Source organism: Grammomys surdaster, unplaced genomic scaffold, assembly GCF_004785775.1.
Source record: "Grammomys surdaster isolate TR1022 unplaced genomic scaffold, NIH_TR_1.0 150, whole genome shotgun sequence".
NCBI lineage: Eukaryota > Metazoa > Chordata > Mammalia > Rodentia > Muridae > Grammomys > Grammomys surdaster.
In genome coordinates this window covers 18,289,477-18,304,465 of record NW_021604608.1, presented here as the reverse complement: position 1 = coordinate 18,304,465, position 14,989 = coordinate 18,289,477, and the positions used below count along the sequence as shown (strand labels likewise).

The 14,989-nt window shown below is 44.1% G+C and overlaps 1 protein-coding gene across 3 annotated transcripts in view; it reads right to left on the bottom strand.

The window, feature by feature from the left end:
• The window catches only part of Tbc1d1 (TBC1 domain family member 1), a 188,516-nt gene that overhangs the window by 28,931 nt on the left and 144,596 nt on the right, over positions 1-14,989 (bottom strand). For all 3 annotated transcript variants that reach the window (XM_028765211.1, XM_028765210.1, XM_028765212.1), the window contains 3 exons: positions 13,212-13,397; positions 7,561-7,722; positions 882-1,040 (listed from right to left, as the gene is read on the bottom strand). In XM_028765211.1, coding sequence (XP_028621044.1) covers positions 882-1,040; positions 7,561-7,722; positions 13,212-13,397 — 507 coding nt within the window. The remainder of the gene's footprint in view (positions 1-881; positions 1,041-7,560; positions 7,723-13,211; positions 13,398-14,989) is intronic.

Below are 14,989 nucleotides of genomic sequence, written 5' to 3'. Positions count from 1 at the left end.
TGTAGGTGAAGAAGCTACAGTCAGGACAGTTCATTCAGGACAGATGACATTCAAAGCCAGCACTGCAGAGTAGCCTGAAGACAGCTTGAAGTTACTCTGTGTGGCTCAAAACTCTGACTCCTGCCTGATCCAGCTCACCTTCTCCACTGTGGCTGTAGTAAGTGGAACTACTCACAGAATGGGGCCAGTGCAGTGCACTGAGCAAAGACAGGCGTCCTGGGGGGACATCCCCAGCATCCAGAACTGGCATTCTGGAAGCAGGACCACAGGCTCTGCCAGCAGCCTATGAACTACAGCTAGGGAGCCAGCTCCCCACAGCAGAGACAGGCCTTGTGAGCAGGAAGGCAGGGATCCATTCCTGCTTAGCCACCAACAGTCAGAGGGTCACTTGTTCCACATAATTACATTCTAAGTCAGCGAAGTCTTTCCCATGGCAACTGCAAATCCAACACACTGCCTTCTTTCTGTGTCTTAAAAGCTATTCCAGCAACAAGGCACTGCCCACTTTCCAAGATGAAACTACAAACACTGTTTTCTACAATTATTCTAACAAGTCCTGTTTGTACACCACAGTCCAGAGAATGCTTCTGAAAGTAAACCAAGCTAGTGTGTTTCTCCTGTAACTAATCCAAGCCAGTGTGTTTCCCAGGGTGCTCCTTCAGTGTTCTGTAAACCATCCCTTGGAAATATGAATTACTAAACTGAACCAGAGTTATGTTTCAGTGAACAGACTTAATGACCACTGAATACCTCCCCACACCCCACAACAAGGAAGGCAGCCACCATGTAAAAAAGGAGCAGCTTTGCTCTCAGAGGGCCTCTGTGATCACTGAATGACCTGGACAGCCTCTCCAGACGTCTCCAGGGTGGGGCAGACTCACCGAGGTCTATGAGAATGGCATGCTGCTGGGAGGTCAGCTTCTTCAAGAGCTCTTTGTAGGGCACATCCTTTGGCTGTTGTTTACTAGGAAATGGATGTTTAAGGTGGAACTGCTCAGCTAGAAACTTCCAGATCTCACCCCGGTGATGACGTGGCACACCTTTAACAAGAGTAGAAAATATTAAACGAGGCTTTATACACAGAATTCAGCTCATTGATTATTTTTTTAAAAGTTTCATTTCTGCAAATTCTTTGGGTGTGCACACATGTGGATGTGAGTGTAGGTACATGTGCATGTGGGTATGGGTACATGTGCTTGTGGGTGTGCACACATGTGCTTGTGGGTGTGGGTACGTGTGCACATGGAGGCTGGAAGACAAGCTCAGGTGTCGTTCCTCAGGAACACCATTCTCTCATTTAGTTAGTCAGAGATGGTCACTCTCTAGGCTGCATCAACTGACCAGTCAGCCTCAGGAGTTACCTATCTCTGCCTCCGAGCGCTGGGTCTCCAAGCATACACTATTGCTCCCAGCTTTACATAGGGGTCCCAGGAACCAGACTGAGCCCCACACTTGCAAGGCAAGCACTTCATGTACTATGCCATCCCCTAGTTTCCAATTACTGTGATTCTTGTTCCACCATGAATGTTTCAAAAAGTAACAGAATATGCTGCATTCACCCCTCTCCCATCTCTCACTGCCCCCTCTCCTCGGCTTTTACCCTCTTGCCTTTCTAGCTTTCAGAAGATACATTATGATTTGACTAGACTCTGCAAAGGACAAACCTGGAGTTATGGCAGAAATCCTGACCTGATGTGACCCAACCTGAAGCCAGCTAACTGTACTCTAAGGAAGTGAAGGGAGGATGCACGCGTCTCAGAACAGGGAGAGAATCAAAATGAGGTGGAGCTCAGGTGAAAGAGAGCTGGCCCTTTGCATCTCAGCAATCAAGATCTCACAGCCTCCTTCCTGCAAGCCAAACCTTAAAGATGAAGGAACGGGGAAGAGAACCAACCAGAAGGAAGGTATCTTGAGTGATCAGGGTACCTTGGACGGCTGTTAGTTTTTCTCTATCCTGTGTATCAACTTGGGAGAAATGTAAGGAAGGTCCCTGTGCTATGTAACTGCACTCCACACTTTCTCTAAATGTGTATCTCAGCATTAGCTTGATGACTGAGCAGGGAATGAAGAGTGGGCTTCTGAAGGATACACCCATCTCCTAACCCCCGGAACCTTGAAAAACGGCCTTGCTTCTGCAGATGTGGCTAAAGTCAGGACTGAGGATGATGTCACTATGACTAGAACCTGGGCTTTGTATCTTGAGACAAATGTCCCTGACAATAGCACCCAGAGGAGGAGTTGAAGAGAAGTCAGTGTGCCCATGGAAGCAGAAGACAGCTCCGAGTCAAGAAGTGCTACAGCCAGCAGAAGCTGGAAAGGCCCAGGCACAATGAGGCTGACATCTTGACTTTGGACTTCACAACTGTCAAAGAAAAGAATGTGTGCCTGTGTTTTGTAACTCTCAAGGTTAACGGTATAATGTGATAATTCTGCACATGTGTACAACACACACAGATTATTGTCACTCACACTTTACTCCCCAGGTTTTAAATGTTTCACACAATCCATTTTGATCATATTCTTTCCTTCCAACTCCTCTCAGAACCTCACACTCCCCTAATTTCATCTCTCTCTCAAAGTAAAAAGACAGACAGACACACATACACACACACCTGCTGAAATAAAACAAGAAAAAAAAAGAAGCTAAGAAATAACAAGCCATAGCAAACAAAAACCTCTCCAAACCTATGGAGTCTGTTTTGTGTTGGTCACTTGCTTCTGAGCATGGGCCTGTCCTGGAACTTGACTAATAATACACCATTGGAGAAAACTGAATTCCCCTGCACCAGCAGCTATCAATTGCAAATAGCATCTTGGTTAAAGGTAGGACTTCATGTCCACTTCCCCTTTCCAATATGGAATTTTGTGTAACTTGAACCTGTGCACGTCTTTTTTTTTCCTTCATAAAAACTTTTCTGTGGCAGTCAGAAGACAGTTCTCAGGAATTGGTTCTCTCCTTCTTGTGGAATCCAGAGACTGAACTCAGTTCATCATGCCTACATACAAATGTCTACACACTGAATGATCTTGCTGGCAAACTTGTGCTGATTTAGCCACCAAATCTGTAGTTATTTGTTATGGTAGCAACAGGAAACTAGCGTATCCTAATGGCTGTTTTCTTACATCACTTCTGTTTCTTCTCTCCTTTCTTACCATGCCTGCTCAGATCTGCCTTGTGTGTGTGTGTGTGTGTGTGTGTGTGCGCACACACATACAAAAAAAAGTGGGATGGAGGGTAGGTAGAGAAGGAATAAATCTGTAATACTTTAGATACTGACTAAAAGCAAACAGTGAACTAAAACACAGTCAGCATGTTGAGTGATTTATAGAGGGGCTTTTTCACCAAACACTTTCGGTCAAACTGGAAATTCTTCCCAAGTTAGGAGATGTCCAATTTCCTCTTATTACTAAATCACTCCCATTATCTTGTCAGAATTATTTGGGGGAGGAAGAGAACACTAGCCATGTTACCCGACAATACCAGATACTCTCATATTACAGGACTAGCTGAGTCTGAGGTGTAAAGCAAGAAGTCATGCAGTCAGACTCAGTGCTTTTGCTTAGAATGTCCTAGAACACTGTCCCCATGCTCAGGTTTGCTTTACTCCTAACTCAAGAGGAAACCTGGTCACAGAAGGCCAGAAGGCAGGGAATTCGGGCTAGGCAAGAGACTGTTCACTCAGCTCATATGTTCAGCTCATATGTGAACAACTGTTTATTTTCACTAATGTGAAAAGTAATATATGCTTATTGCTGTAAAGGAAAAAAACTCTGCCAATGCAAAGGGTATAAAGACGAAAAGCAAATATCCACCCAGAACCAGAGTAGACACGAAGTTCCAACATTCAAAACAGAATGTTTCAGAAAGGGAGGGAGAGGAGGAGGGAAAAGAGGAAAAAGAAAAGACTAGGACTTATTACCAGAACAAGGGCTGGTATATGGACTGTGTCAAATAACCCAGGAGGCACATTCACCTACCTATAACCTAGACATCTGCAAATGCATTGTGGGAGTTTCTCTATGTAGAGAAAGTACCAACTGTGAGTGAGACCGTGAGTACTGTAATACTCTCAACATACGGAAATGCCTACTGTGTTGCTTCCCTGGAACAGGCATGGAATGGTCACGTGGCTGGCTCACTTCATTTTGGTTTCAGCTACTAAAAACAGCACAATAAGCACTCTTGTTGTTTAACTCGTGGCTGGTTAATTTCTAGAAAAGGTTTCTGGGAATTGCATTGCTGGGTCAAAGGTAAGTGGAGTTTGCATCTAACACATTCTGTTCACTGTCTGTGGTTACCTCACAACAACATCTGAGAAGCCAGCTACTTGCTTCTAGGATTCAGTACCTTGCTTTCTTCCAAGAAATCATTTGATGCACATCCAACGTTGGATGACTTAATATTCCACAGAATTCTTTCTTCTCCCAAGTCGACTCCTTAATCTGCTACTCTCTTCTCATGGCAACTTGGAACAATTTCTAAATTTCTATTAGGAGGAAAGGTCTTGACACCCACACAAGGACTGTCCTCTCTCTCAGGGTCTCTGAGGTGACTTAGCCTCTGCTTGAAAAGTCAAAATTATGGTTTAGGATTATTTAAAAACTCTGAGACCCAGATGAGCAGTGGCCATTTGTTTGAAGATGCTAAGTCTTCAGGTATTGAAAGTGGATGACAAAGCCTCTGCCGTGTGCATGCATTCATTCCTTCAGGCCAAGTCAGAGAGGTCAAAAGGAATTCTACATCAGCCCTCTTACCACATGGAACAGGAAATACATGTCCAGGTACCAGACCCCTGAGCAGTGCCAGAGAGCAAGCAATTGCTTCTGAGGTGCTCCTGCAGAACCCTGTCTAGTTTACTGTGAGAAGGGAAAGATGGGTGTGTTCACCTCTGCTTTCTACATTTTCTAACAGCCACCTGCAAGTGCCCCTGCAAAGGTCCCACTGCAGCAGCCATGATGGGTGTAAAACCCACCAGAACTACACAACAGTGCAACAACATCAAGTTGGGCCAGGCTTTCTCCTGCTGTCAATCAGAAGGCAGAAATACAAAGAGATGAAGACACCAACCCAGAGTCACACTGGAAGCTGTTGCCTATACAGAACATGTCTCAACCAGAGGCAGCTTGGCATGATGGTGAGAACTCCTGCAAGCTGAGGTCCCAAGGACACTGTCACTTAAGTCTCCTTAATCCATAGGAAGGGAAGGTCAAAACCAGCAATACCTACCCATGAGTACTAAAACCCACCCTGTCACAGCTCAGCTCAGTAGAAGGTGTTGTTTATTTCCTTATTTAATTATTTGCATGAGGTTGTTTGGATATATGTGTATGTGTGTCTGTGTGTGTCCGTGTGTGTGTGTAAAGGTTCAGGCATATGCATATAATGACCCAAAGTTGACATCAAGTGTATTCCCTAATAACTCTCCACTTTACTTCGAGCCAGGGTCTCTCACTGAACCTGGAGGTCCGGCTAGTCTGGCTAGCCAGCTTTCCAAGGGAACCCATCTCTGTCTCTTGGGTGCTGGACTTATGGGTAGCTACCACACCTGTGTAAGTTTTACATGATTGTGGGGATGTGAACTCCAGTGCTCACACTTGCATAGAAAGTGCTTTATCCACTGAGGTGTCTCTCAACACAGTAAAAAGTTTTTAATAATGGCTAAAAGAGCTGCAGTGACAGCTCAGTGGCTAAAGACACTAACTACTCGTTCAGAGACCCCGGGTTCGACTCCTAGCATCCACATGGTGGCTCACAACTATCTGTAACTCCAGTTCGAGGGGATCTGGCACCCTCTTCTGATCTTTTCTGGGCACCAAACATGCACATGGTATAGGGACATACATCTTGGCAAAAAACCATACATATAAAAAATAAAAATAAATAAATCTTTATTTTTATAAGAAGAATATGATAGAGACATTGTGTAGTTCTAGCAACCTTAGCAACGGCTAACACATGTAGCTGCTTCCTCTGGACAACGAACTCTGCCACAGGAAGGTCCTGTGATGCACGCACACACCTGGAACCCCCATTCAGAACTAGAGTGAGCAGCACTCAGTAGCACTGAAAGCAGACACCTCTCAGGAGGCTCCCAGCTCACAGCAGTGTTTACTAAGGCCCACAGCAAGAGAAACCACTACTGCGTTACGTCCACACCAAAACTCATCGAAATTAACCTCCAAAATGAGTTTTTCATTCTTTAAGAACTTCTAATCTATAAAAGCCTGATGTGTTTCATTTTTTTATTGTGTGTGTGTGCATGTGTGTACAATGTATGTGTGGATGTGTTCCATGACATGTATGTGAAATTAGAGGATAGCTTTGCAGATGGTTCTCTCCTCCCACCTTTATGTGGGCTCCATGGGGTCAAATTCTGGGTGACAGGCTTGTGTAACAAGCACTTTCACCCTCCTAGAACCACTGCCAGATTGATATTTTTGTAATACATAGTAAAAATGAATTAGAGCAAGACACAATGAGAGACGTGCAGAGGTGAGAGACGTGCAGAGGTGAGAGACGTGCAGAGGTGAGAGACGTGCAGAGGCAGAGAGGGCACTAGGGGACAGGAACAGCCGAGGACAAGGTAAGCATGATGTATAGCCATGAAAATGGCAGACCTATTACTTAGTGCATCAACCCAAGTAACTAGTAACAATTACAAACAAAAACCCAAACCGAGAAACAGAGACTCACATGGTTTTCAAGCATGACAAACTGCTGGAAACATTTCCAGATTCATCTCAAGTTCTGCACTCACCTTTTCACAGACAAAGCAAATCCCAACTGGCAGACCACAGTGGAAGGCAACCGTATGTCCCACCTGCCAAGCCATCTTAGTCACATGTGCCATGCTCTGGGGGTCTCAGGTCACTTAGTTTTCACAGCTAGCATCACCAACCATGTCTTCCACGTGTACAGAGTAAGGCTCAGCAGTTAAGAGCATTTACTGCTTGTGCAGAGGACCTCAGTTGGATTTCAGGATGAGGTAATATCACCCATAACTACCTCCAGGGATACAAAGCCTCTGATGTCAGTGGATGTGACACAGACACACACACACACACACACACACACACACACACAAACACACACTTAAAAATGAAATATATCTTTTTAGAAAAATGTAAAAATGTGTAAAGTGGGGCTCGCCCAGAGAGGGTGTGTGCTTAAGATTACACCACAAGACACTTACCTGGACTGAGGTAGAAACAGGACCTGGAAGGTGAGTTGAACACTCTATTGTTTCCCTAGGAAACCCAACCAGCAAGAAACCACACAGGTCCTTTTTAGTTTCCTACTTAACCCTTCACCTAGTCAGTTCACAGGCAACTAAGCCTCGGGTTTTCCTATAGACATACTGGTTGGTGTCTGGTGTTCCGGGCATTTTAATTAATGTAATTATGATCATGAAAGGTGATGGAACCCACACCACCAATGAGACATCTGGAAAAACAGTGGGTAAAGATGAAAAGGCAGGACTACCACAGAAACTAGATTTGTCCCACCCTTCTAGTCATTACAGGGGTGAGGCCAGCCCGATAGCCACTGATAAAGCTTACCTTGTCCGACAGCTGAGTGTACTTTTTCCATGTCAAACTTAATTTTGGATCTTCCCGGAGTGCTAAGCATCTTTTCCCACACTGTAGTTACTTCTTTAAGACACGGAGTGATTTCTTCATAATCGAGCTTCAGGCGTTTGTTGAGCAAATCATTCTCAGAGGCTGGAGGAGATGAGGGAGGGCAGGTGAGGAGGAGCTCTTGAGTTGCTGAGCACATGGTCAACAGCACAGGTCAAATGGAACCCATTTCTTTCCCTCCTCTTAGACATGTCAACATGTGTGCCACCCTAACTGGACCCATCCAGAGCCTAAAGCAGTCAGGCCTGGTCAATACTTAGATGGAACAAAGATGAAAAATCTAGGAAATTGCCTTGATGTCTCTTAATCACAGTACATCCCCCCCCCCCCACTCCCCAACACGGCCTTCTGGCCTTACTACTAAGGTATGCCCACTTCTTCTCGATTCTGTCCATTTCCATTGCCACCCTATCAAGACAGAAACACCTCGCTGGTATTCCCAGTGCTGGGCACTTTTGTTTACTGAGCTGACAAGACAGTCTAAGTTCCTCTTTATCCAGAGCAAGCCTCATGCAGGCGTTGCCAACCATTAGTGGTGGCTCTCTGTAGCAGAGCTGCCCTTTCACAGGACATCTCACAGATCTGAAGCCAGCTATGGCATCTCACCAAAAGCCTACAGCCACATTGAGAATTACATTTAAATTACCAGTAGAAAGCCTTCTGGGTCTGTTTTATTTTTTTAAAGATTTATCTATTTCATGTATGTGGGAACACTGTCATTGTCTTCAGACACACCAGAAGCAGGCATCAAATCCCATTACAGATGGGTGTGAGCCACCATGTGGTTGCTGGGAATTGAACCCCTCTGGAAGGGCAGTCAGTGCTCTCAACCGCTGAGCCATCTCTCCAGCCTGGGTCTCATATTTTTAAGAGAAATATGTCACCAGAGTTGTGCTCACCACATCTGCAAATCGGGGTCATCACTAGCTCCTTCGGCTGACTGGAGCCAACACTGGGCTCTGAGCACCAGTGTCTTCATTAGCAGTGAACTCTGTCATGAGCAAGTCTGTGTTCTCCAACACTGCCCAGGAAACAATCAGAACGCCATCTCAGGTCCCCGGAACCTCACATAGCACATAGCACCCCCCTCCCCAAAAAATACTGCCAGAAGACTTAGCCATAGACTTAATCTAAAGAACTCGTTGCAGCATCCCCTGCCTAAGACCCCCAAGGACTCTGCTGACTACAGTCAGTGGCCTGTGAAATGCCTTAGCAGCTAAGGCAGGACCCATAGCTATAAAAACCTAACCCTTCACTATACTATCAAAGAGCCTGCAAATCCATACCCTTCCTGGACAGGGACAAACAGGACAGAATAAAATCACATGTCATTTTGCAGGATTTTCCCAACACAGCCATGGCCACGTGAACTAACTCAGTCACTGTGACTGGTCGTCAGCTCTGAGGTACATCACAGGGCAGGGCAAGCTCCTGGCACTAGGTCCCCAGGCTCCTAGTAAATGACCTCCCCCCCCATCCCCAACAACTCTCCTGCAAACTACCACCACCCCTTGTAAGCTAGCTGAGAAAGGAAACTTCCAAGAGCTCAGCAATTAAATGACCCCTATGCTTAAAGAGATTTGAGAAAAAATTGTAATACTTTAAATTATTTTCTACAATAAACTTAAGAAAACTTTGTAAATTGAAAGGGCTTGAACTCTAATTTAAGATGTAAGGTGTTATTTGTAGACTGTATCACACTGTATCATAGATGAATTAGTCTGATAAGCAAAGACATGCCTGTGCCAAGGTATGCTGTCCTTCACTAGGCTGTTCACAGCTCTATTTTAATACACAGGGAAAGTGTACGGTGAGGTACAGCAGGGGGCTGTGTGCCCAGCAGAGGTATGATATGTGAGTACTGGCTGGGTCTTTTTTTTTTTTTTTAATCTTTATCAAACTGACACAGGCAGGGTCATCTGGGGGGTGATTTTCAATTGGAAAAATGCCTGTGATTGATGTGAGAGGGCCCAGCTGACTGTGGGACGGATCTATCCCTGGGTCCAAGGTTAAGAAAGGAAGCCGAGCAAGGCAGGGGATGGAAGCCAGCCAGAAAGCAGCATTTCTCCATAAACCTTCTCCTCCCCAAGCTGATCTTTTTAGTGTTTTATCACAGTAATAAGAAAGCAAACTGGGACAATGTATCCGTGTCATTGGGAAAGAAACCCACAATGCCAGCTGCCAAGTGTCTACACCACAGAGAGGCAGATTTAGACGACGGGGTTAACTTCTCTCCAGGATGAAATGCTTCCAGAATAGTAATTAGTATTGTATCAATAGATTCCAAAAGCAGAAAACAGACTTAGCCAGAGAAAGCCTTTGTCATGTGCGTTCCTCTATTTTCTTTACTAAAGAGCATGCAAGTCAGCTTGAATCCTGATCAATTTCCAGAACCACTCACACCTGCAACTTAAACCTCTTATAAGAAGTGTATGAAAAAAAAAAAAAAATCGCCGGGCAGTGGTGGCGCACGCCTTTAATCCCAGCACTTGGGAGGCAGAGGCAGGCGGATTTCTGAGTTTGAGGCCAGCCTGGTCTACTGAGTGAGTTCCAGGACAGCCAGGGCTACACAAAGAAACCCTGTCTCGAAAAACCAAAAAAAAAAAAAAAAAAAAATCACAGAGTAATAGTTTCTGTTTACACAGTGAACTTCTGATTGGTTCCTGTCTGACCTAGCTTCTATATTTAATGGCCCCAACCCAATTCACTGCTATCAAAATATTCTTAAGCAATCAACTTGCTACTGTTGTTTATTTCTCAGTAATATACATGTATAGCAAGGCTAATAGATGGATTAACACTTCCTATATTAAATTTAGAAAGTTGATTACACTTTGACCACAAGATAAACATCCCAGGTTAAACAGAGGTTAAGATAAATGAACCCAAGCAGTAAAGCTGGAAGACCAGCAGAACGAACACTGTCCAAAGCCTAGTAAAGTCGACAGTGGCACAAGCACAGCTCTGGCAAGGTGACCAAGGCAACCCAGCGGACGCTGCCCTGCTCATGCAGGTCTGTCAGCCATCCCCCATACAGCAGCAAGCACTTTGTGTCTGAGGTATGCTGATCCTGTGTCACCAATTATACTCATGATTTCTAACATTCCCAAGAGCAACCAACATCTCTCTCCTATAGGAATACCGCAGCTTTTCCTTCACTTGGCTGCCACCTGCAAGACTAGCTAAAAAGCACTGAGCATCAAGAGCCCCACAATGAGCATTACTGACTTCTCAATTTTCAACGAAGATCTCCAAATACACAGCTGTCCCTGCCCGGCGTGTGTGTGTGTGTGTGTGTGTGTGTGTGTGTGTGTGTGTGTGTGTGTTTGTGTCTGCATTCGCCATGAAGCATGTATGGAGGTCAGAGGACAACCTGCAGGAGTTGGTTCTCTCTCCCCTCTGTGGGTTCTGAGTACTGAACTCAGGCCTTGAACTATCTATCTCACAGGCCCACAAAATATTTTTAATTTTTATTTATTTAATCTTTATTATAACTTCATATATATACTTTGATATATACAAGATATTTATTTTCTATTTTTCTTTTATTATAAATAAACTATTTTCATACAATATATTCTGACTATGATTCCCATCCTTCTTTAAGATCTTCCCATTTGAATCTACCCTCTTTCTGACAAATAGGCATTTAAAGAATAATAAACGAAGATAAAACAAATTGGAATAGGACAAAACAGAAGAAAAAGAGCCAAAGAAAGACCATGAGAAACACATATAGACACAGAAACACACATAGGAATCCCACAAAACCAACAACAAAATCGGAAGCCATAATAAATACACAAAGGACCCATAGGCTAAAAAAAAATTAAAAATAAGAATAAAGCAAATAAATAAGTTCCCTGACTAAACAGAGGCTTCCTTCTGCAGTAATGGGAACAAATACAGAGAGTCTCAGCCAGACACTGTACAGAAAGTGAGAGAGCTTGAACACTCAGTTCTAAGCAGGAGGTCGCCATCATTTCCCTCCCTCAGGGCTCAGGGAACCTTACGGAAGAGGAGGCAGGACTGTAAAAGCCAGAGGAGATGGGGGGCACAAAGGATACATAGCAGGACTCATGTACATATGAACTGACACACACTGTGGCAGCATGCACAGGGCCTGTATGAGTCTATGCCAGATTGGTCCCACGGCCAAGAGAAGTGGATGGAAGCCCCCATCCCTAACCCAGAAGTTACCTCTAATTGATAACAACTGGCAAATGAAAAACTAGTTTTCTCCAATGGAGTCTCATGGGATTTACAAGCCACTCTTAAGGGCAAGCTCTATGCCCAGCAGTAGATAGATGGTCAACACAAAAAGAACTCAGTAGCATCTTTGGATGTTCTTTGCCTCACCACACACACAACACAGACACACACAGACACACACAGACACACACACATACATGCGAGCACATACACACATAGAAGAATGAAGTAGGAAAAAGCTGACCTGTTAAAAACTGCTCACCACACCCTGACTAAACAACCTGTTCTGAGTTGCAATACTCTGAGCAAGAGAGCAACGGCTTCTTCTCTAAACAGCTGTTCCAACTGCTGGTCTACATCACACCACAGGCCCTTATTACTTCAGATCACTTCCTCCTGATCAAGAGGAACGCCTATGTTTCTCATTGACATCTCAGTGACTGTGCTCTTCTCAGCAGCAGGAGCTGTATTGTATTCCTTGTGTATGGTGCTGCTATAACTCACAGATGCCTGAGGAGGACATCTACCTACCACTGTGACATTAGCTAAGAAGAGCTCCAGAGAGTTCTGGCCAGCTTCATGGGACATAACACATTCTGAAAGTTTATTCCTAAGATCTGGTGTCTTAGTAACTTTCAGTTTTATCCTAGCTTCAGGGTCCTATTCAAAGACAAACACCTATGACCAAGCATAATGCTCAATGAAACACACTAATTCCAAAACTGTGTTAAGGAATGGCACCATGAGTGAGCCTCCTGCTATAGCTTAGCCTCCCTTTGGGAGGGTGGACTCAGACTTCCCACTCAGAATCTTTAGGACTTCAAATCAGTGGTTTAGAAAAATCTAAACGTCCCAAGTTCCTGTCATTTTGATAATGGTGATACCCAGGAACTCACTGAACAGCCACACAAGATGGAATTATACATCTTAAGGATTCATACAGGATCAGTCTATTCTCACTACCCAGGCAGAAATTATGGTTGGGGATAAAATGAAAAACAAAACAAAACAAAACAAAAAACAAACAAACCCATAAACCTGCCACCACAACAAAACCAACCAACCAACCAGCCAGCAGCCAATAAAAACTGCTTCTGAGAGTTAGAGCTTACATGGCAGCTTATATTTCAGAAGTACTAGATATGATGCTTCTCATCCTACACAGTAACATGTGACAGACGGTGAGACTCACTTAAATGTCTGGGAAGTAAAAGGTGTCACTATTACTTTGAAAAAGTAAACAGATAGGACAGGCATAAACATATGTGAGGGCACCTTGCCGGTTGTTTTAAAGACTGTATCCTGTGTGCAAGAATTAAGTAAGAGCATCAGTTTTGTTCAGCTTCACTCTCCAAACCAACCTTGTAGCTTCTGATTCTCCTTCTCCATCCTGAGCAGCAGGATCTGTTGCAAGATGGCCTTTTTCCACAGTTCTCGGAGCTCCCGGGAGCTCCTCTTCTTTTCCTCCTGCACTGGGCCAAATGGTCTGTCTTCACACACTGGTTCCAAAGGGGAGCGTGGAGGGAGCTCTCCCAGCTCTGAATAGTCTGGAAACAAACACAAAGGACAGACATTGCGGGATGGTATTTCTTTCCTTTTAAAATCCTACTTGTGGGTATGTGACAATTTTGTGGAGTTAGTTCTCTCCTTCTACCTGTACGTGGATCCTTGCGATTGAACTCGGTGCTGGACTTGGACAGTAAGCACCCTTACCCACTGAGTCATCCCTCCAGCCTCAGAACGGTCTGCTTTCTTTCAACAACAAACAATATGTATTTAAATGATTTACCAACTCAGAAATTTCTGTTCAATTAGCTAAGACATGACATTACCGAATGTAAAATTTATGTTTGGGGGCCAGCAAGATAGCTCAACAGGTGAAGGTACTTGTCACCAGGCTAGAGATCTGAGTTTAATCTCTTCCACCCACATGAAGGAATAAAAGAACTGACTCCCCAAAATTATCCTCTGGCTTTCACATGAGTGCTGTGTGATATATTCATGCTTGCCCCTGACCCCCACAAACACATATATACATACATATATACATATATACATTCATACATACATACATACATATATGTGATTTAAAAATTATATTTTAATATTCACCACAATAAATTATGTATGAGTCACAAACATGAAATAGATGACACATTAACTAGGAAGCAAAAGCTTCAGTAATTGGGGAAATGGTTGAAGAGACTTTTAGGGTTTGAGACCTTTTGGGGGTTATTTAATAACAACGGATCATATAGTTGTTACTATGTTTCTAAAATCACTTATGTAATATAATCACCCTAAGACTCTCATATTTAGTTTTGTAAATCTAGTTTTATATTTAGAAACAACCTGATATAACAACAAACAAGGGATAGGTGTCTGGGAGACTTTCCAGTGTCACACAGTTAGGCCCCAGGATCCAGCATGGAACACAGAAGCTTGGCTTACACAGGCACCCTCACTGTCCCAGTAGATACTCTGAGAAAGTTGAATATATTTAAGAGACAGTATGAGCTGGGTGGGACTATTATCAGATCCCCCAATCAAGTGCAGGACGCTAGTGGTGCTGGGCTATACAGGTACTCACTTATCCTGACACGCAAAATTGCTTGAAAAGGAAACTCATGCCCAGAAAGAACAATCTAATAAGTAAGCAGGTGTACAGATTCCATTGTCTGCGTGGCTCAGAAGCACCTGCTTACCACCAGATGCAACTTCAAGTGTTCCCACATCAGTTCTAAATGTCTATGTTTTAACCCCTCACATTTCAGGAATCTATATCCCTCTCTCTACGATAGTGTAACTCTCAACTATCTTACAGACATATACAATGTCACACCTATTATTCACAGTGACCCTTGCACTAAAAGGCACCAGAGGTCCTCATACAACTGGGCCTCACATGACGAGAAGCATTCACAGCAGCTCCAGTGCGCACTGAACTTAAGGAACATGGATCTTATCAGCTGCAAGTGAGACAACACTCACAGGCAGCCTGAGCCTCAAAATTACCCAAAGAGCATCTGTTTTGGCTGCCAGCTCCAATACAGTCCTGAGTTCTAATTTCCCTGGCAGCCATCGGCACCGTCTTTCCAATACAGTCCTGAGTTCTCATTTCCCTGGCAGCCATCGGCAC